Below are 22,418 nucleotides of genomic sequence, written 5' to 3' on the forward strand. Positions count from 1 at the left end.
CTCGTACTGATCTTAATTCAATACATTTCCTCTTCAGTAATGTGCTTTTTAAAAGCGTTCAGACTGGAAAAAAGTAGTTAGTCAGGAACAAAGCACAAAAAGGAACTGTTAGCACTAACCTCCCTTTGAAATACAAAATTCGTATTTGCTTCCAATTCAGACTGCCTGGTGACATGGCAAAAACTGCCTGAGTGCCTTGCTCCCATTTCTAGGGTACAATATGTTTCACTTGTCCTACTTCTTATTGTCTCTTTGAGCATCTGCCATTGGAAATGGCAGAAATAATACTCTAATTGTAGCTTGAGTGTGACCCAGTGTAAAAGTTCCCCTCCTGTTACTCACGATGATGTCAATATAGCTCACACAGGGGACTGGGATGAGGCAGATCACACTGTGTCTTTGGTAACACATCCTAACCAGTTTGTCTCTTACTTCCAGAGCCTGTCATGATGCAGGTGATAAAATAAGCCTGACAAACAGGCAAGTTCAGCCAAGCAAAAAACACCAATTGTTACCCAGAAACTAGCCCATCTGCAGGGTTTCAGAATGAACTTCTTACAGACTGTGTCAGCTGGGGAGAGAACCATTTTACATGGGTAAGTAAGAGCTTAAGTTTGGCTCAGCAATATGAGCAGTCTGTCCACTTGTACCAAGATGGTGCCACTTTGTTCAGAGAGTAATAATCCTCACACCACATCTGCTCAGAAATCCATTTGCTGTCCTGCCTGCCATGCAGGCAGCTCAGATTGCTACTCTTTAAGATGAAAAGAAATCCAGTTCAAGTGTTGTACAAAATGCAAGTAACTTTAGATCTTATGTTTCAAAGTATCAGAGCATTCAACTTCAAAAGCCCACCTAACAACATGAAAGTGTTTAAAGGCAACAAGAGATGACAACAGTCAGCACCTTACAGGAAAAAAAAAAAAGCACCTTCTGGGAATAAACACATTTCTATAAGGCTCATCAGCATGCTCAACAAAGGACCACTAGAAGTCAGTATTTAGACATTTATTTCAGATATGCAGTTTACACGCCTATTATTGAGCAAAACTGATTTGCAAATATACAAACACTGTAACAAGCATTATCAAATAACATAACTGGCACTAGTGTTATAAGCATATTACTGAAACTGGTGAGGATAAGTCATGGAAGAGGACTGCAGCTGATGGCATTTTATTTTTATCCAACCAAACTTCCAGTAGCACCATAATGGCAATACATGAAACACAAGACAAAACATTGTTAACTGTTATTCTGATATTCACAATATATTTATTTCTTTTTTTTCATTTTAGTGAATTACATAGCAAAAAAAACCCCAAAACATTAACAGTGCAGGCGCTTTGGCCAGCTTCAGTTTGTGTTCAGCTGTACATCTCCCATAGGCAAAATAAAAGGAAAAAAACCAGCATATTTGGAACCCATCTTTACACTTGGGCTGTCATTGCACTGCACTTTGATTCTGGGACTGAAGATATGCATATCTTGCAAAGGGATGTCATGTCCACTAAAGCCTGAGTGAGTCTTTGGTAGGCTAATACTTCATTATTACTATACATTTATCTACCACAGTCATTTTATTCACTAGAATTTTCTTTTGTGATCCTAGGTGGCCAAAGAGGACATTCTGGAAAACATTACAGTAAAATCCTCAAACGACCAGGCACTTCAAACCCAGTCTTTTCCAAAGGCACCAAGAATTGATGGGGCACTGTTTTCCCCCCCTAATGAAAGGTGACAGCATCTGCTTTTCTACAATGCTTATAAATCACTGGACTGTTATTTTTACAGTTTTTATACACTATATAGTAGCCTTATCTGCTGCATGGTTGGTTGCATGAATAAGTAAGTAACCCTGCTGTTCTTCACAGGTGACATCTCCATTCCACCATACATTAAGTACCAATTTCTTCTGTTTCAAAATGATGTAAAATGCAATAACCTTGCTCAAATTGTACACACAAACACTTCTGACACAGGCTACATCCATCTGAAGATATGCAGATCATTCTGCATGCATTCTCATTACAGTGTGTGTCCAGTTATGAAACAAAATTATCATTACGAATATTCACTGTTGAAGGATGTTTGTACAGGTCTCTGCCAAACTTTTGCTTCCTTAGAGTTCACACAAGAATGGTTTTAAGTCACTAGTGCTCAGCTAACACCCATTTCTCCCAAACCTCATGTTTTCCAAGTGAACAGTGCAGGACATATTATTCATTTCAGCATTTAACATATGAAGAATTTACCAGTTTTGACCTAAATACACCAAGTATATGCTTTCAAGCAAAGTTGTGGCAAAAATACAAAACATGGACGTATCTGTACTGCTGTAATGCACTTGGTTAAAGCCTTCATGTCTCTTGACACAGGTCTAAGATCCATATGAAGTATTTTGCCTTAGCAGACAAGTATATATAAAATGTAGTTGTATCAAAACCTTGCTTCTGCTGGTCACCTGAAACTTTGCAAAGTTCCATGTAATTCAACCAGCTTTCAGACAGGGTTCTTTAGTGGTAAATACACTTTTGCAGCACTTATAGGCTTATATTTCAGTCTGAATAGCAGTGCTTAACTCCCCAGCATGTTGTGAATGGTTGTTGTTTGTTTCTTTCAGTGTTTCACCACCACCTAAATCTACGTCTTTCGAAGACCCCTTATGAATGCTTTCCTCAGCAATGTAACTCAGCTGTGGAACATCGGTGCTTGGGGCTGTTGGAACAGGAGCAGGGATTCCACTTGGCTGTGGAGAGTTTTCCAAGCGATCGTTTTCCACCTCTGGAAGAACACTGACTGTGGTAAAGCGGGTATGATAGTCGCTGGAACCATGGCTACAGGAAGTTTTCATACTTTCCATATCTGAGCAACTAAACTCAGAAAAATGACTGGAGTGAGAATCGGCTACAGATGGGATACTATCGCTAAGAGAGGGAGAGTCAAATTCACTGGAGTTTGTGCTTTGTTGTTCCAACAGCTGAGCATCCATGTCCTCTCTCGTCTCGTTTATCTTCATGCTGCTCTTCTTTCTCAGCTTACCTTTGCACTTTTTTCCTGCTGTTGTTTCTTTGGACCACTTGGTGGCACTAGATTTGCTTTCTGGCAGGCAGGCCGAGGAACACCCGGCATTACTGCGACCGGCAGCGCTGCCATCATCAACGCTGCTGCTTCCGCTGTTGTGTCTGAATTTGGCTGGCTTGGACTCAATATCCACTTGCACTTCCATACTGTTGCCTTCCCTAGAACAAGCAGGAATCCGTGAGTGTAAGCGGTCATCTAAGACAAGCCAGCTAACACAGCAAAACAAACTCTTAACTGCTTTTCAAGACACACAGCAGAGGGAAGTTAGAGAGATCTAACTTGTTTAGAAAACATGTTCAGCCAAATAAATGGCTCAAAGAAAAACAAAATCTGAAAGATCACACCTTTACTGAGCTCCAGTGATGGCATTCATGCTTGGAAATTACCCATAAGCAGACATATGTAATTCAATTTGTAACAGAATATGCAGTTTCAAAGGGTAATTATTAAAGAACAGCTGAGGCATACTTAGAATATCCTTTAATAAGTAAGGCATATTTATCGTCTATTTTCACCGCATTTCTCTCACCTGTCCAAAGGGATGTAGGAGTTCAGGATGGATCCTGCCATTGCTTTGGTACTGGCATTATCACTAACTGTTCCCAAACTAACTGTACCAGATTCTCCACTCAGACTGTATCGTTCTTTCTGTACGTCTGCTTGTACTTCCAGTCTTGGAGAGAAAGAAAGTTACATATATTACACTGCTGCTACAGTTAAAGCACACTAGTTGAAAATTAGTGTCACCTTGTACAGTTTCTCCACTATTCAGTAGTAAGTAAAGTTTATTAGCTACTCCAGTACAGATGCACATATTAACTCTAATGAAACATGTTCTCTCTTCACACTGTCAAAAAAGACTATTTTCTGATTAAAAACCAAACCACCCAAAAGCAAAAGCAGATGAACTTTCCAACAAAGCAAAATGTTGTGTGTTAACCAGAGGTTCTGGATTGTCTCCTCCTTCAGATTTGCAAGAAAAACTTCCAGGCTTAGCTACAACTCTTTTGCAGAGAGTGCCCTGTACTTAGTTTTTTCCATTTTAAACAGAAGGGTACATAAGCTCAAGACATTACAGTTCCCGTTTCTGTAGCTGCAAAATTATCACTAATCAAGTAACAGGCAGAGAACTGTGTTCTGTACTCTGCTTTACATTGTATTGTTATCAGCTCCCAACAGGAATAATAGAAACCTGAGCAATCTTAAGTTTGGCTGAGCAGACAAGCCAGGAATCAAATGATAAGCTTTTTTTCCAAATGCCTTGTTCAGTGAACTGGAAATGTTTTTTCGTTTTGTTTTCCACCCCCAGTACTTTAAAAAGGAGGACAGGTACACCTCACTCAGCAGTCACAGCCTGAAACACATAAGGAAACTCCTGATGCTGTCCTGCCTGCCTTGTTCTAAGTAGCCTGGACTGCCAAATTACCTAAAAAAATGAGCTGTGCTTGTACCTGATTTAAAGATCAAATTCCATCCTGAACCCTAAATGTTAATAATCCTTTCCAGACATTCCCTTTCCCTTCAGGGCACAGGACAGCCAACAATCAGTAAGGCCTCAATTGACGGGAGGCACTGAACACCTAAGTGACAAGAATCTCAAAAAAACCCTAGTAATATTACTTCTGCTTACATGTAGAGCAGGATACATGTGGCAGAAAGCATGTCTCTTACCTGTTAAAGCAGTTAACCATTGCACTTCCTGAGAGACTCCCTGTGATGCTAGCCCCAGCCAGGGCCATGGTACTGGCAGTTTCACTTAGGTTGTCTCGAATGGCTCCTATTCTGTCCATGTGGCTGCCACTTGCACTCAGGCTGCCAGTCAGTCCTCCAACGCTCCCCTCGCCTATGCTGGGGTTATGACGTGCCTCTGCTACTGAAGTGGTATCTAGACAGAAATAAAGAAGCCTTGTCAATTATGGGAGCAGAACTTAGTAGCTTCTAGAATGTGACCATGGAAACAGTTCCTGAAATTATGCTGAGAAAAAGGATTTGTAAAACATACTGTGACAGAAACGATAACTTTGTAAAAAAAAAAAAACAAGCAAACAAACAAAAAAAAACCAAACAACACAAAGAAAAAGACCTTTCTTCAAGTTGCTATAATGGTTAGATACTTAGAAAAAGTTAGCCATTGATAAGACAGGTAACATGGAGTTAACAAAAACAGAGACCCTACCACAAAGGATATTGCCATGTAATAAAACTAGTGAAAGACCAGCATTTACTTCCCCCTACTAGAGACAAAAACATGGAAGCCAGCAAGTTTCCACAAACCAGTACTCTGCAAAAGCAGCATTAATTTTCACTTAAAACTTCTACCTATAAAAAAAGACTTTACTTGAGTCTGGTTTTGATTCAAACAGGCAAGAAAAGCTTCAAGGTTTGTACTATAGCACAACATAAACAGAGAGACACTATCCTCATCTGAGAGTGGTATTTCAGCCACAAGCAGAGGCAGTCCTGTACAGCACATCTTCTGCAAATCAGTACTCTCGTCTCTAAGGCCTTCAAATCTAAGTCATAAACCCCAAATTTACAGAAAAGGAAACACACAATTTTCTTACCTACAGCTGCATTTGTTCCACCCACATTTATATCATTTTCATCATCAAATTCTATCCTGACACCTTTTCCATTGCCTGCTGACACACCACAGCCTCCACTCCGGCACAGAGAAATTGGAACGACTCCATATACGTAAGCCAGCATAATAGGAACACCAATACCTACAGAGCAAATACAGTCTTTCATTAAATGTGACTTACATTTTAGAACCTTTCATAAAAGCTATTTCATTTTCCATGATTACTTAATTTTTCACACTTGAAAGAAGTCAGGAGGGAGCAAAATCAAGGAATATTAGTAAATCACTATGGTGAAATGACAGGAAAGTGCTTTCAGCAGACAGAAAGTCCTCTATCAGCATTGGCAGGCAGAGAAGCTTAATGCTTGATGAATTAGTACTTCCAGTATATCCACTACATCTTTTACAAACAAAATTAATATACTTTAAAGGTTCATATATAAGCTCAATTGGGGACTGTAATAATGTTTCACCTGTGAAGCAGAAACAGAGACTCATTTCAAAAGTTATTCAACCAAAAATGTTACTACCTCTACTTATTTAATTAGAGGCTTGATATTGCATCCACTGAAGTCAGCAGGGTTTTTCTATCAATTTAATAGGACTTACCATTAACTATTACTGTGGGACCTTTCATATTTATTGTCTCACACTGATTCAGTTTGAAAATTTTAATTATGCAAGTTTTCCTTTAAAGTAAACAATTATTTGGAGAAGAGTGGCAGGAGTTAAGGGAAACCGCTCAAAGAACTGTGGGCTAAAGTGTGCACAGATATACACACACTTCCACCCCATCTGTTCCCAGGGACAATGAAAAGTTCCTCCTTTGGCATATGCATGATGGAAGTATTCTGAAGGTACAGAAAAACGTCAAGCTGACACATTCTGAAGAAGCCAGGACAGAGACAGACCTAACGCAAAGGCTTCTCAGACTAACTTAAAGGTTCATTAGAGAAGCCCCTTTCACAAGAAACTCCTCACCATCCAAAGAGGAAATCCATATTCTCAAGTTCATTACTTTGGAAGCCATATAATGTCCTGAGACTGGAGGCTGTGTGGTAATGGCAATAGGACAAGAGTAAAAGCTCCACCAAATAAAAACCCAACTGCTTCCCTAAAAAGCCAAGTTTTGCCTCTAGTCAGGAATAAGAAACAGCTCAAAAGAATGAGGTAAAGCAGATCTGCAAATCCATCTATGAGACTGAGGGATGTGACAGCACAGTTGCATGAGAGCAATGCAATGCTGACAGACACCAGACAGTCTTATGACTAGTATATTTGCATTTGCACAGTGGTTCACCACTGTTAACAAGCAGGTTAGGGCCACAGCTTTGTGGACAATTACATCACCACTTGCTAAAACTGGCCCTGTCTCCCTGTCTTCCCAAAGCCACTCATTCCTCTCTGAGCACAACTTCTGGCACAAGGGGGAATACTGCATCCACAACTGTGTGATGAATGGGATCAGGGAACTGATCCAGCTTAAAACTCAGTGGTGGGTCTTAATGTGAATCAGTTATGGCAGTTACTATGCAATGCAGAGGTGCAACAAAGGAGATGCAAGGCAGTGCTGGGCAAGTTCACTCCTTTAAAAAAAAAAAATCAGGGTTTGTTTATGGTGGTCTTGAAATTACATGTTAAGTATTTTGTAATGTACAGCCAGATTTTCCTCAAATGCCATCTCCAACAATCTCTATAAGAATGGCACAGAATTCAAACTGATCCCCAAAGCATAACAAATACTTTGCCAATTACTGTCATGTTAAGTGTAAGAGACTATTTTTCTTTTGTGTTGAGAAAAGTTTGATATGAAGTCATTCAATATGAACAGACTCTGTGGCAAGGCTTTTTTCTTATTCAGTCACTTAAAAAAACTTTAAATATTTAAAGTTTTAAAAGCCAGATATGACAATGTGGAAATTTCCATCTGCAAGATAAAAATTGTTTTCAATTCTTGATTTTAATGCAGCATCATTTCCTGAAGTACTGCATTCTCCATTCTGCCCCAATACATGTAGAACCTCAGATTCCTCAGTTCCTTCACTTATAAAAGGAAACTACAGGACTTATCTCAGCTGTTTCATTCATGTGTGCTTACAAAGTTCTGGTTGCAAGGTGCTACCAATACACAAGATAGTAATATTTGCTTACCTACAGTTACTGCAGCTACAACAGGAGAAACAATTACAGATAAGGTTACACCACCTGCTATAGCCAAGTTTCGCTTGTGCTTTGAAATGTCTTTGCCTTCATATCGATTGTGAATCTGAAGAAAAGAAGAAAGGTTTTTTTAGAGTATTATTGTCATCAATAATGCATTGCTGCCAGGATGGGAGAACTCACATATAGTAGCTTGGAATCTGTACCCTGCTTTCCTCCAGAAAGACCACATTCTATGTCACAATTTATTCCTTATCTTAAAGAAAAATAATTTGATACATTTCTTAATTTTAGGCAACTTTCTGAAAGTTGTAAGTCCTCTCATCCAGCAACTAAGTGTTTATTTTCACCATTAAGTTAAAAGAGCTAAGTAATTGAACAGCTTTGTTTGTTTAATCATTACTCCAGATTACATGGCTGGTAGGAGCAGACAATTTTCAGGATCAAAGAATTACACCACATCAAATTGACATCACTTATTCCCAGTCACCCTTCCCCTGAGAACAATGGGGAGTGAAATTTTCACAGATTATTAGATCCATGGTTGACATAGCAGAGTTATGAAAATCTTGAAGGAAAGCATCCTTCACCAAACATATCCTGGGAAAGGAGAGAGCAAGAACTCTGTTGCCCTGGCACCCTCTCATGACAAGCTGTTGAGACAGAAAATGTTTTAGCAAACCTGAGTCTTAGCTGTGCTACTATTGCCCCAGGAATCTGCTAACCAAAACCCTTACTGACAGTTCAAGTTTGAAATGTGACTGCCTCAAACTTATCTGCTGCAAATCCCATATGAACCTGAAAGGCCTTAAAAAATCAAACAAAAATAATCAGTTTATAGAGATTTCCCTCTTCTTGTATGTTTAATTTACTCTCTCTAGGAACATGACTTTTCAGGGATATGCACTCCATCTATCATCATTCTTGGTTGAGATATAATTACAAAAGAACAATAGGTCACTATCTCAGTGGTCGTCACAAGGCTAAGTTAATCCCCACTGCATCTAATGAGGAACAAAAGGGCATCAAGAGAATAGTCACAAATATTTTAGTATCAATATGCTACTGCAAAAGGGATTAAAAAAATTAGTTGGAAGTTTTAACAAATGTGTTTCCTAAATTAGAATTTCAATTGGAGATTTGGTGGGGTGTTTCTCATTTTGGAATAAACTTCAAGTATCTGTATTTGTTCAGGCAAGGAAAGGGCAGAGAAGACACTGCACTTCATATAAAGAGATTGTATTGACTTGCTCTGAGGTTCATTATACAAAGAGCAACACAGAGCTAGGGAGCACCTGAACATGGAACACACCTATGGATTAAAAAAGAAAAACTGAGCGGAAAGCTCTCACAGTCTGTGTGTGCAAGAGTTACAAACACAGGCAGACTAGGTTTCATGGGGCTCTGAAAGCAATTAGCAGGATCATCTCAAGCATTTAATTTTATTGCTATGGGCAATTTTAAGTACCGAAACAAAAGGCATACAACAAAGATTTCTCTAAAGGCTACTGGATTCCTTAATCATAAAGCAAGAAAAAGGAATGGCAGGAAGTGGATACAGAGAAGAAACTGATAGAAAACATCAAGATAGGAGGTTACATTGGTAGGAATGACTAAGTAAGGACTTCAGAATATTAAGTAAAGAAGAATAATCAAGTAAGAATGCTGGGCCAGAAGAAAATGGATTTCATTAACTGCAGAGAACTGGTAGGTTGCAAGACTTCTATCTACAAAAAGAGAGGACTAGCACTTCCTTAGGGAAACTAATCAAAGCAGAAGCACAAGCTCTTCCAATACAGAAGACAGACAGAATGTTTAAAAGAACACGACGTTTCCTTTACTGATAGAAAGTAGGTCAGATTACTATGAATGTGGATAAAGGAACAGCATGAGAGTGTCAGGAGAAAATAAGAAAGGTTAAAATAGAGGAGACAAAAAGCAAGGGACATAAAAGTCAACAAGAAATTATTCTGCAACTACGCTCCTAGCAAGAGGAAGACCAAAATGGATCAAATTGCTATTTAACAAAAACAGAAAGACAGCCAGCAGATGAAACTGGAGGCTTGCTCTTTTTTTTTTTCCCCTTCAGTTGTCACTAAAGATCAACCATGAGCCAGATGACTGGTGACAAAGGAGTAATACCTGTAGGAAAAGAACAGGTTAGAGTACAATTATATGAAATGATTTGAAAAATCTCAGCATGCCCAATTTCAGAGCCACTAATAAGAGTTTCTGAAATTGTTCACAAAAGATGTCTGAAAAAGAAAAATCAGGAAAACTAGAAAAAAGTTAAAATGCAATGCTAATCTTTAAAAAGGTGTATAACAAGAAGCTGGGCAATTAAAGAACAGTGAACTGAACTTTAATTTCCTGAAAACTGGAAACTTGCAGACACCAAAGGAAATGCAGGAATAAAGGCCACGCTGTTTGGGGTTTTTTTCCCAAGTAGAAATCACGTTGATTTAATTTTCTTCTGTGACAACTAGCCTTGAGGATGGGGCCAAACAGATGTCATGCACTGACATGAACAAAATTTGACATTTTCTTGTAGGAGACGCTAACAGTTTGTAATGGTCTAGACTGAAAAAAGCACTAGAGAAATCAACTATTAGCTTCATGTAAAACTGACAGAAACACCTGAGCAGTCATCAGGTTTTTTTACTCTCCAATTGAAACTCTTGCCCCTGTACTTTTTGTAAGAGTTATGTCTTGGACCCAAGAGTATTCAACACTTTGATTAACCTGGAAGATGGAAGAAGTTCAGGCCAAAACAACCTGGCAATGTTGCAAGAATGCCAGAACTCATACAAGTCTTGAGAAGTTGAAAAAACAGCCTCAAAAGACTAAGATGCAGCACAACGGTAGAGAGTTCAAGACTAGCCTTACAGAAGAGATCAACTGCCTAAATTATCAGTACTGTGGGGAATTTTGTTGAGAAACAGATAACTGGCAGTGACATGCACTGGATCACCCTTTCATTTAACTTAGGAGTAGTAATGCTTCAGCTTCCCTGCTGTATTCAAACTGGGCAATAACAAAGGCACTACAAACAACTGGAAAGAAATTGAGATGAGAATCAGAGTCAAGAAAACTGAAGTGCTAGGTTTACTTAAGAGATAAGAATGAAAGTGGACTTAAAAATAATCAAATATGTAATGGGATATTGCAAAGCAAAAAGATTCTTTATGTCAGCTGAAAATAGGGTAGTAAGAATTTAGTGCAGGAAAAATCAGTTTTAGTAAGAAAACGAGGTTTGGAGAGCCTGTGGAATCTCCATTTTGAAGAAAAGTGTAAACACATGACTGAAGTCACAGAAAAATTACCATTAAGCAGTGGGGTACAATGGAAATTCTCATGCGGCTGCCTTCTCAAACTAACTTTCTGAGACTTTATCATTAATCACAGACTGGTTCAGGTTGGAAAGGACCTTACAGACCATCGGGTTCAAACCTCTCTGCTGTGAGCAGCGACACCTCACACCAGACCAGGCTGCACAAATACATGAAAGGTGCTCAGTGATAGGGACCTATCCCAAAAATCTAATGAGACAAGCAGAATATGCAATGGTAATTTGAAGGAAGCAACTGCTGCCTTCTTCCTCCTACCATTTATCAGGTTCCAATGACTGTACGGGACTAAGACAAAACAGATTAGAAGGGTCAAAACTAACTGTAGCAGAAGGGGTAGGAGTATGTGTTTGAAAGAAAAATATGAAAAAAATAATACAGAAGAAAAGCTGCATTCCTGCACTATTTGTCTAGCAGCAATAGCTCATGTGAGAGAAAAACACTTCTCCCCTCCAATACGTGTAGAATTATGTGACTCTGCCAGTCACTGTGAGAATCCATGCTGATAAAAGCAGAAAATCCAATCTTCTGATTATGCCATCCAGGACATATAACTGAACTCTTAGCACCTGCTGAACCAAGTCATCATTTCAGAAAGACCATTTCCAGGACATCTGGGTAACTTACTACTTTATCCTAAATTACAAATAGGAGGAGTAGTTATCTTTTATTTTCCTTGCAATTTATAGTAAAACCTATAATATTTTTCAGAGGAAATCTCAATGCCTGCTTTTAAGACAAATAATAAGGATGTTCTTTTAGCCTTCCAAGCACAAACACAGGTTGGGTGGAAAACAGCTTGAGAACAGCCCTGAGAAGGTGGCTTTAGGGGTGTTGGTTGATGAGAAGCTCAGCATGAGCCAGCAATGTGTGCTTGCAGCCCAGAAAGCCAATTGTATCCTGGGCTGCATGAAAAGATGTGTGGAGAGCAGGTAAAGGGGATAGATTCTCCTTATCTACTTAGTGCTGGTGAGACCCCATCTGGAATACTGTGTCAAGTTCTGGAGCCCTCAACACAGGAAGGACATGGAGCTCTTGGAGGAGTCCAGAGGAGGGCCACAAAGATGATCAGAGGGCTGGAGCACCTCTCCTATGAAGACAGGCTGAGAGAGTTCGAGCTGTTCAGCCTGGGGAGGAGAAGGCTCCAGGGAGACCTTACAGCAGCCTTCCAGTGCCTGAAGAGCCCAAAGGAAAGCTGGGGAGGGACTTTTTACAAGGGCATGTGGTGACAGGACAAAGGGGAATGTCCTGGACAAAGGAATGTTCCTTTAAACTGGAAGAGGGTAGATTTAGATTAGAAATTAGGAAGAAATTCTTTAATGCGAGGGTGGTGAGACACTGGAACAGGCTGCCCAAGGAGGCGATGGATGCCTCATCCCTGGAAGTGGCAAGGCCAGGTTGGATGGGGCTCTGAGCAACCTGGTCAGTGGCCCATGCATGGGGGGTGGAACTAGATGATTTTTAAGGTCCCTTCCAACCTAAACCATTCTATAATTCTATGATTCCTTCTCCCTTAAAAATATTGTTTAATTCTAAGGTCCACAAGGGAAACCAGAGGTTTAAAAACAGAACAATTTGAAAAAGCATGCAAGAACTCCCTTGGCAAGACGCAGAAATTGGAAATTAATCAGTGTACCACTCTGCCTGTTTTAAGAGGAATTACATTCTTAAAACACTGCTTCTCCTTCCTGTGTAACTGAAACAAACACCCTTAAACAATCCAGTGGGTGGTTTGTTTGGGGTTCTTGGGGGTTGTTTGATTTGGGCTTTTTTTTTTTTTGGGGGGGGGGAAGTTTTATTTTTATTTTCATTTTTTGGGTTTGCTTTTGTTTTGAAGGCTGATGAAGATAGCTAGTATTACCCAAATCATGCAATACAGAAGGTAAAACCCAAAACATGTTAGCAGTTGTAGCATGTTTTACCTTACGTCCCACATACACAGGAATTCCAATAATCATAGCAGGAATAGCAATGCCAGCTATTAAGGCAATTCCTACAGGAGCTCCAACAAGTGTCCCTAGTTGCCACAGTATTTTCTTCTTACGGCTCCATGGTTTCTTTCCCCAGAAGGTGCAACCTGATGGGCTAATAGAAAGAAGAAAATTGTGAAGAAATTGTACATAAATCAACTACACAGTCCTAAATTGTTCTCTAGTTACAAAATTATTGTTCTTGGGTTCAAGCGACAGATGGTATAGGTACCAAATCATCAGTTGTAACTTCTTCACACTTCTTTTCTTTTGTCTTTACAGTATATTTTGCAACATAAAGAGAAGCACACCACATGCCACCACATGCCAATCTGTGGTTCACAGGTAACTTACACCTTACTGATTATTCACAGTTTTTGTATCTCTTACTACCAAGACAATACAGCAGTATTGGGCAGTATTTAGTGGGTATGTTCATCTAAAACACTTCATTTGTTGTACTAAGTACACATTGCACACATCAAACTTAGAAAAATATTTAAAAATAAAAAACAAGAAAGCACTAATTTAAATTCTCAGATATGGATACTTCAACTGTGAGTATCTACCCCAACAGGAAGAAAGCTAAACTTACAGTACCCATTAGTCTACTTCTATATACTTTAGAAAACGTTAACAACCATGCAGATCTTTTTGTTCTTAAATGTACCTTAAATAATGTAAATCTGAGATCTCTTTCATACACAGCCAACAGAATTCACAGCCACAGACAGCACAAGTCATATGATTGCAGCTTCCATCATTCATTTTTATTATATAAGCAGCACAGCGTGGGCATGGCTTTATGTCATCAGCTGTTTAAAAATGAATATTAAGATCATATCAGTTAATTAGAGAAACAAATTTAATAAAAATACAGATGTATGTTTGAGAAAGCCAACTGAACCATTACCTGAAAAATGGAAGAAGTTTATTACAGTTTTGCTTTACAAATCTTGACCTGGCAATGCCTTGATAGTAATTTGTACCTGCAAACCCTGGACCAAGTAAAACTAATGAAAACGAGGCATGTTTACATCACATTCGAGTAACTGAACAGTTAATGCATACACTCTGTCCAAGGATTTTCTAATGCAATATATATTAGAGTGGGACATTAAATATGCATATTTATACACAACTGATAATACCGTGTCTTTAAATATAATCCTCTTCTACATTTCATGCTGTTAGGAATTTTTCACCTGAATATTCTGTCTCCACTGTTGTTATTTCCTCTTAAATCCACCTCCCCTTCCACATTAAGTGCACTTCTTTGTTATCACCAACCTGCTTGAGTCTTTTTCACAGCCCTACTTACTACTTACTCTCTAGAAAAAAAAAATACTGTAGCAAAAAGAAAATTGTAGAGGGTGTCCTTGTTCCCATGTCAAATACAGAAAAATGTGGTTAATTGACTAGCTCTATCATTAACATGGGTCACTGAGCAACAGTGAAATACATGCATACTGACACAACCACACAGTTGTGATCTTTGCTCCTTCACATTACTGGCTAGCCTCTGCCCTTTGGGACAAGCTATTTACTCACAGCATACAAAATAGCTTGCAGCTCCTCGTGTAAAAGTCCAAGTTTACTGCCCCTGTGTTACTAGGTAGGACAAATGGAAAGAGGAGTTATACTTGGGATAAAGAATATCCAAAGAGGTGCAGAACCAGCAGAAAACACTACCTGTACCAACTCCAGTGCACAGAGACCGTGAGCAGCTGACAGGACTAGCTATCCCCAGATGGAAACAGATGCACAACCTAAAGAGCACTAACTAACCTGTGCAAGTCCTTACAGCACAGGTATGGCAGAGCTACTGCTGTTCATGCTGGGACTGAGAGGGAAAGGGAAGATGCTGGCATGCTAATTTATTTAGTTTATTTTAAAATATATTTGAAAACTAGAGCAAGATGTCAATTTTTAAGGCAAGATGCCTTGTTAAAAAAAAGCCAGGACAAACAACAAATTAGAAACTCCCAAATCTAGGGCTGGATTGGAGAATAACAGCTCTAACTACATTCAAGGTTAAAGCGAGAGTCCCCCATACATGTACTTTGTTAGGTCAGGCAGACAAAAGCTGCCAAACAGATCAGTTCAGAGCCAACTCTCATCAACAGCAAACTGGACTCTTGCTGTGCATAATACTAGTCTGAATAGTTTATTGTCTTTTTTTCAGGGGTTACAAACAAGCCCAATTTTAAGAGATGGAACTGTTTGCTTTTTGGTAGACAAGACAGATGAGCATTTTATTTAAAAACAGAAATTAGTAATAATATAGATGTCAAACGTCAGAACTGGTATCAGACTAACAGTCTCTTTTAAAAGCAGAAAATCAGTGAGTTTTGAGCTTTATTTTTAACAGTCCCTTAATTTTATTATTAGCAGTCCTGTGAAACTTCACCTACAGTGGAGAAAATAAGTGTTCCCAGTCTGTAAGTGATAAAACTACTGAAGACAGCATGCCAAACAGAATGCTTTGCAGCAATTCCCTTTGACTTCACATTTTTCAGCTACAAAATAAGAATTTAAAATGCTTACAAGCCTCTAAGATTGAAGTCACGTGCTCTGATCACAGAGTATTTCAAATTATAATATTTAAAATTTTAATTCAAACTTTAAATTGTATATTTTACGTTTCTGAAACACAAAGCAGCTAGCATCTACCATGCTACTATTCAGTTCTCTCCTTTTCAGAGTTAGTTGTGCAAATGTACTAAAAAGGTATTTTACAGACACAGCATCCTAATCACAAATACCTGCTGCTCCAGATTCCTGGCTGTAACTAATAGAGGAAGAACGAATTGTTCTCAGGCGCAGACTCTGAGCTCTCTCCTGGCGAGCAGCATCGCAGGTCTGGTTGGGATGCCAAATCTGCTTACAGTGGTAGCAAAACTCAGTTCCACAGCCTTCTCGTCCACACGTAAGTTTGGGACAGCTGGCACATCCAAAAGCAATCACAGCATATCTTGAACAATGAAGAAGGGCAAGAGAATTTTGTTAATAAAACCAGTTCTGTCCATAGACCAAAGAAGACAGAGCAGCTGAAGCAGGTACAAAGGCAGTGGACATCAGGAGCTGACAGGAGGTTGCCAGCACAGGTTCCTTACCACTTCCTTCCACAACTCTATCACTATTGCATTAGACTAAGACTGTACAGAAATACTACAATCAGTGCAACACTTTGCCCTCCCCTCACAAATAACTTCATGCAGTACTGAAATATACTGCATTTAAGGCTGAATGCAGTACTGTAGGGTTTGCAGTCACAAAGCAACCAGTTGAAAGAGTGGGACAGGTAAAACTAAAACAAGATATTTAAACAACTACAAAAAGTCAGTTTCAAAAGCATCCCAGTGACTACGGGCATGTCCATGTTTGACCCCTTCTATAATCTGGGAGAATCCCTGCTAAGTGATCTGCAGCATAATCTCTTACTGTAAAGGCATCTGACTTGTTACTGATGACATTTTGTTATTTTACTGGTCGCCTTTTAGCATTAATACCACTAGCTACTTTAAATAGACACTCGTTTACTCTATTTTAAAATGTCAAAACAACAATGCAAGTGTTTTACAAATAAGGATTTAAGATAATTTCATTTTTGAGGATTTTTTTAATACATATCAAACTGTAAATGCAGAAATTGCTAAAAGTTCAGGGCCTCACTGTCACCTTTACTCTGACAATATTATACAGCAAAAATCTCCAAAAACATTGAGACTTAAAACACTATGTTACATTCTTTTGTAATCAGATACTACATGAATAATTCTGTACAGTGACAGTTATTGCCACAAATCAACTCCTCCATCAGGTTAGCATTTTAAAGTTCACATGAAAAAATACAATGTATATTTTAGTTCATATTAATACTAAATATATATATACACACGCACCCTAATTCCTACCCATTTTAACTTTTTCAATGACTTTATGCAATACCTTTCTTTAAATAGAAAACAATACTAGATCCACTGGTATGAACACTTAAAACAGATCTATAGTTTTAGTCACATTAACGTGCCCCCTGAAAAGATTTCAATACATTTATAAATGCAGCAGGGCTTAAATTTATGGCTGTTCAAATGAAGGTACTTTATCAGTAATGATACTAAAAAATTATTCCCACTCACATATCTACCTGAAAATCTAGATATTTTCATTTTAGAGTAGCTAGATCTGAAGCTCTGTAAAGTTAATGCAAATCCCATCCTTTCATTAATGTTTTGAAACAGCATGTTTGAGGTTCCCCTCTCAAGAAGTTCTGCAAACAAGTAAGAGTTTTTTACTTTTAATTTAAAGATTATGCAGTTACAAGTAAAGGAGATATATATGCTTGTCTGTTTTCAAATGTTTCTTACTTTCTCAGTAAAAATCCATTTCAAGAATTGCTAGACTTTTCTACATGTTCAAGTTAATCAGCTCCATTTTCCCCACTTAAAGCAACTGAAGAGGCAATTGCTTTGCATGTACACAAAGAGACTCTGATCCAAACGCTTCTTCAACATACAGGGATAAATCCAAAACTCTCTCATGTTATAACAAAGAATCTGAAGTGTAGGCCATGGGATGAAGTATTAATTTATGTCCTGCCTGCCACTGCTAATAAAGAATGGGCACATTCCTGAAAGCACTCCCCATTTGGGATTGATGCGTACCTTTAAAAAGTAAATTTTTAGACCAGAGCAAAGCTCAGTTCAAACTGTACAAAATTACAAGTTTAACTTCAGCATTTTACATTCATTTTCCAGGCCATGTGAAAACCAGAAGTTCTTGTTAGGGTGAAAGAAGGGACACACCAAAGTAGTAACAATTAAAATAAAAACCAGAGGCAAAGAGCAATTAATTTAAGAAAGGATGTGCAGTGGGAAGAGGTGTGAAGCATTTGTACACTTTAATACAATCTGCTTTTTGCTGGACAAAGACAAGAAAATCTAGGAATCACAGCTCTCCTCTAATAATGTCAGCAATACAGTCTGAGAGCAAAACCACTACATCATTCAGATGGAAGAAAAAACAGAACACCTTTGGAATACTGATTCACTAAGGCTTGTTAAAATGACATTGGAAAACTGCTATGAAAACACAGAATCTCAAAAAGTTAGTCTGGAAGAAAGCCCAAGCCATTTCCTTATCCATGCTCTTTCTCGGCAGAAAAAAATCACCGCTTTACCAGTGTCCCATAACAAGCCACTGCAGGTAGGTTACAGCTGGTCCAAAGACTTTTACAGTGTTCCAAGTAACAGCAATGCTAAGGATGCATTTCAGCTTGCAACAAAAAACAAGAATGAATTAGCCCAGGGTCAGAAAGACCATGGACCATTTCTAGCACTAGAATGCTTTCGTGGTGGAGACCTAACAGCTCCCAGGAGGCTTGTGCAGGGCATAACTACTGCAGTAGAGGTTCTTCTCCAAACTAATCCGTAGTTCTGTTGTTGGGAAAAATCACAGCCACTGGGACGGAAGAAGTAGTTATGCACTTACACTGTGGTTAATTTTATTTCAAGATTTGCTCTGGTTCTGCCATCTCTAGGACCCAATGGAGTAGATAAAACAGACCATTTTTCTTCTCCAATAACAGATGAAAGAAAGGTATTTATTCCTAAATTATTCTTGTGGTTTCTAACACAAAGTTAAATATAGTTATGTTAAATAACACAGGGGCCCATGATGTAGGAAAAAAGGCATTGTAATAGATTAACCTAGCTTGCCTCCTTTTTTCCTCCCTAATTACAAAAACTTTTCTTACTGAGAAAATAATTTGCTCTTTATCTAGTCAAGATCCTTTTTCCAAGTGTGATGTCCAATCCCTGAAAGAATATTACATGGGATGTTTCATCAATGGTAAGAATAGCAGCACGGACACACATTATCCACTCAGGTTTTTTACCTATTTGCAGTGAATTTTTCCTGCCAGAACATTCTACTCTGCGCTTATTTCCTATGTATTACAGTATTTTGAACTTTAAAGACCACTTTAGGAAATAATGCTAATCTCTGAAATTATTGTACCTCTACTACTTTGGGCTTAAGTGCTAATTTAGTAACTACATTCCATCCAGCTCCTTAATTAAATATTTGACCCATGCTAAAATCAGGTCAGCTCCCATCATGAACCTCACATATTCAGAATACATGGAGCACGGGGAACAAGCAGGAGGAACTGCAGATGTGTGCATGCCTGCAGGGCTATGCTGTTAGTGGTACCACTGAGACCCGGTGGGATGACTCCTACAACTGGAGTGTGGGGATTGTTGGGTATAAGCTCTTTAGGAAGGACAGGCAGAGCAGAAAGCAAGGTGGTGTTGCCCTCTACATCAATGACCAGCTGGAGTCTATGGAGCTCCACCCTGGGACAGAGAAGGAGTCGACTGTAACCTTACAGGTCAGGGCTAAAGGGAAGACAGGAGCAGGAGATGTCATAGTGGGGGGGTCTGCTACAGGACACCAGACCCGGATGGCTGAGCAGATGATGAGGCCCTCTACAGGCAGATGCGAGCAGCCTCGCACTCAAAGGCCCTGGTCCTCATGGGGGATTTCAACCACCCAGATATCTGCTGGAGGGACAACACAGCAAAGCACCAGCAATCTAGGAAGTCCCTGGAGTGCTTTGATGACAACTTTCTCCTCCAAATGGCAGAGGAACCAACAAGTAAAGGTGCATAGCTGGACCTTGTTCTCACCAAAATACATGGGCTGGTTGATAATGTAAGACTTAAAATGGGAGACTAGGCTGCAGCAACCATAACATGGTCAAATTCAGGATCCTTAAAGCAGCAAGGAAGGAGCAAAGCAAGCTCACTACCCTCAACTTCAAGAGAGCAGATTTTGGTCTCTTCAAGGATCTGCTTGGTAGGGTACTGAAGGACAAAGCCCTAGAGGAAAGGGGAGCCCAGGAAAGCTGGTCCATATTCAAGGATCACCTTCTCCATGCCCAGGAACTTTGTGTCCCAATAAAGAGGGTCACGGCCTCAGTGGAAAAGGAAGAGCAACTGATATCATCAACCTGGACCTGTGCAAAGCTTTTGACACTGTCCCACACAACACCCTGGTATCAAAACTGGAACAGCACAGATTCAATGGATGGACCACTTATTGCATAAAGGAACTGGCTGGATGATCACACTCAGAGTAGTGTACAAATGGAGACCTGTGACAAGTGGCATCCCCCAGGGGTCAGTACTTGGACTGGTGCTGTTTAACATCTTTGTCAGCGACACGGACATTGAGTGCACCCTCAATTTGCCAACGACACCAAAGTGCGTGGTGAGGTCGACACACTGGAGGGGAGGCAGGCCAGCCAGAGGGACCATGATAGGCTTGAAAGGTGGGCTCATGCAAACTGCATGAAGTTCAACCAAGCCAAGTACAAGGTCTTGCACCCAGGCTGGGGGAATCCCAAGCACAAGTACAGGCTGGGTGGAGAATGGATTGAAAACAGTCCAGAGGAGAAGAATTTGGGGGTCATGATGGACAAGAAGCTCCCTCCACATGAGCCAGCAATGTGCATTTGCAGCCCAGAAAGTCAACTATGTCCTGGGCTGCATCAAAAGAAGTGCAGCAAGCAGATCATGGGAGGTGATTCTCCCCTTTTACTCGGCTCTCATGCGATCCCACCTGGAGTGCTGTGTCCAGTTCTGGAGACCCCAACATAAGAAGGACATGGAGCTCTTACAGCAAGTCCAGAGAAGAGCCATGAAGATGATCAGAGGGCTGGAGCACCTCTCCTACCAGCTCAGGCTGAGAGAGTTGGGGCTGCTCAGCCAGGAGAAGAGAGGGCTCCAGGGAGACCCTGTAGTGGTTTTCCAATTGCTTGAAGTGGACCTACAGTAAAGCTGGGGAGGGACTTTTTACAAGAGCTTGTAGTAAAAGGACAAGGGGTAATGGATCAAAACTGGAAGAGGGGAGATTTAAGGTAGGCATTAGGAGGAAATTCCTTAGTGTGAGGGTGATGAGGCACTGGAACAGGCTGCCCACAGAAGTTGCGGAAGCCCCATCCTTGGAAGTGTTCAAGACCAGGTTGGATGGGGCCCTGAGCAACCTTATCTAGTGGGAGGTGTCCCTGGCCAGGCAGGGGGATTGGAACTAGATGATCTTCAAGGTCCATTCCAACTCAAACCATTCTATGATTCTATGAAAACCTTATCATTAAAAAATAAGAAATTGGATCGCATAAGTTGCTTACAGTTGCCAAAGCAATTCAAAACTGTGGCTACTGTTGTACCACAAAATTGTTAAAGCTGCTGATTAAACAATATTTGTTAGCACAGGCTGCTCCTTGAAAGTCTGAATAGTGCTTGCTTCCCTAAACCTCCCACCTGTACAATTAATACCTCCATCTTCCTTCTGCCTGGAAGACCAAATTTAAAAAGGTAACTGTAGGATTCATATGCAGGTATTTTGCTTGTTGAAGGCATTACTGATTATGTATTTTGTTTAAGTATTATGGTTTTCTCCCAAAACTTCTTAGATTTGTGGTGAAAGCTCAATCCCCTCTGCCCAATGTGTTAAAGGTTTCAAAAGCAACCAGGAGAATCACAGAGAAAAGACAAAACATGACCACTTGAGCTCTTGTTTCTGTAGGGTAACAACCACAGAAAATGATCTTGTTGAGAGGTATCCAAGTAACCAACTTTCCCTGATTTTAAGTTAATAATGAGGACATACTATTTTTGCAATAAACACAGAATGCATCTATTACTGCAAAGCATTTCCCTACCACATGAAATGTATTAGAAAAAAGTTGTGGTATCAAAGGTACAGTTAAGGTCATACATATAGTACTAGTTCGTTCCACTCACACAAAAAAACATTGGCACAGTTCAGCTGCCTGGCAATATACTGTGTTTTCCACAGTATGTAGTAAGCAGTTCTGGAGCAATTATTTCAATATTTGCTTTATACTAACTAATACATTACCACGGTCCAACAAGATGGAACAGAACTTTTAACTTTGGTCTGAAGACCCAACTTTTCATTTTATAATGGTATTATCTGTAAAAGTTACCATTACAGTTTCTAATAATTTCAAGATACTTAGGATACTTAATTTTTTAAAAAAAAGATGAGAGAACTGAGGTGCAAAAAATAAGCAAGGTGAGAAGTCTTCATTAAACAAATCCACTCTACTGTTTTAGTACTTCAGTAAGCAGACTGAATCACTGAAATATGGTTTCATAGTTCTTGTACGGTTCCCTCATCTCAAGTAACAACAGTTTGTCCAGAACACCATGAGCAAAGCATTCTTCTGCCTATCAAATAATG

At 39.5% G+C, this 22,418-nt stretch overlaps 1 protein-coding gene across 4 annotated transcripts in view; it reads right to left on the reverse strand.

Moving 5' to 3' along the window:
- Positions 1–993: 993 nt before the first annotated feature.
- Positions 994–22,418, reverse strand: part of RNF19A (ring finger protein 19A, RBR E3 ubiquitin protein ligase) — a 63,510-nt gene continuing 42,085 nt past the window's right edge. For all 4 annotated transcript variants that reach the window (XM_051610837.1, XM_051610840.1, XM_051610838.1 and 1 more), the window contains exons 3-10: positions 15,911–16,119; positions 13,816–13,960; positions 13,098–13,260; positions 7,820–7,934; positions 5,649–5,810; positions 4,756–4,969; positions 3,614–3,757; positions 994–3,242 (exon numbers count right to left, since the gene is read on the reverse strand). In XM_051610837.1, the coding sequence (XP_051466797.1) occupies positions 2,552–3,242; positions 3,614–3,757; positions 4,756–4,969; positions 5,649–5,810; positions 7,820–7,934; positions 13,098–13,260; positions 13,816–13,960; positions 15,911–16,119 (1,843 nt within the window). In that variant the 3' untranslated portion in view covers positions 994–2,551. The remainder of the gene's footprint in view (positions 3,243–3,613; positions 3,758–4,755; positions 4,970–5,648; positions 5,811–7,819; positions 7,935–13,097; positions 13,261–13,815; positions 13,961–15,910; positions 16,120–22,418) is intronic.

The sequence above is a fragment of the Apus apus genome, chromosome 2 (assembly GCF_020740795.1).
Source record: "Apus apus isolate bApuApu2 chromosome 2, bApuApu2.pri.cur, whole genome shotgun sequence".
Taxonomy (NCBI): Eukaryota; Metazoa; Chordata; class Aves; order Apodiformes; family Apodidae; genus Apus; species Apus apus.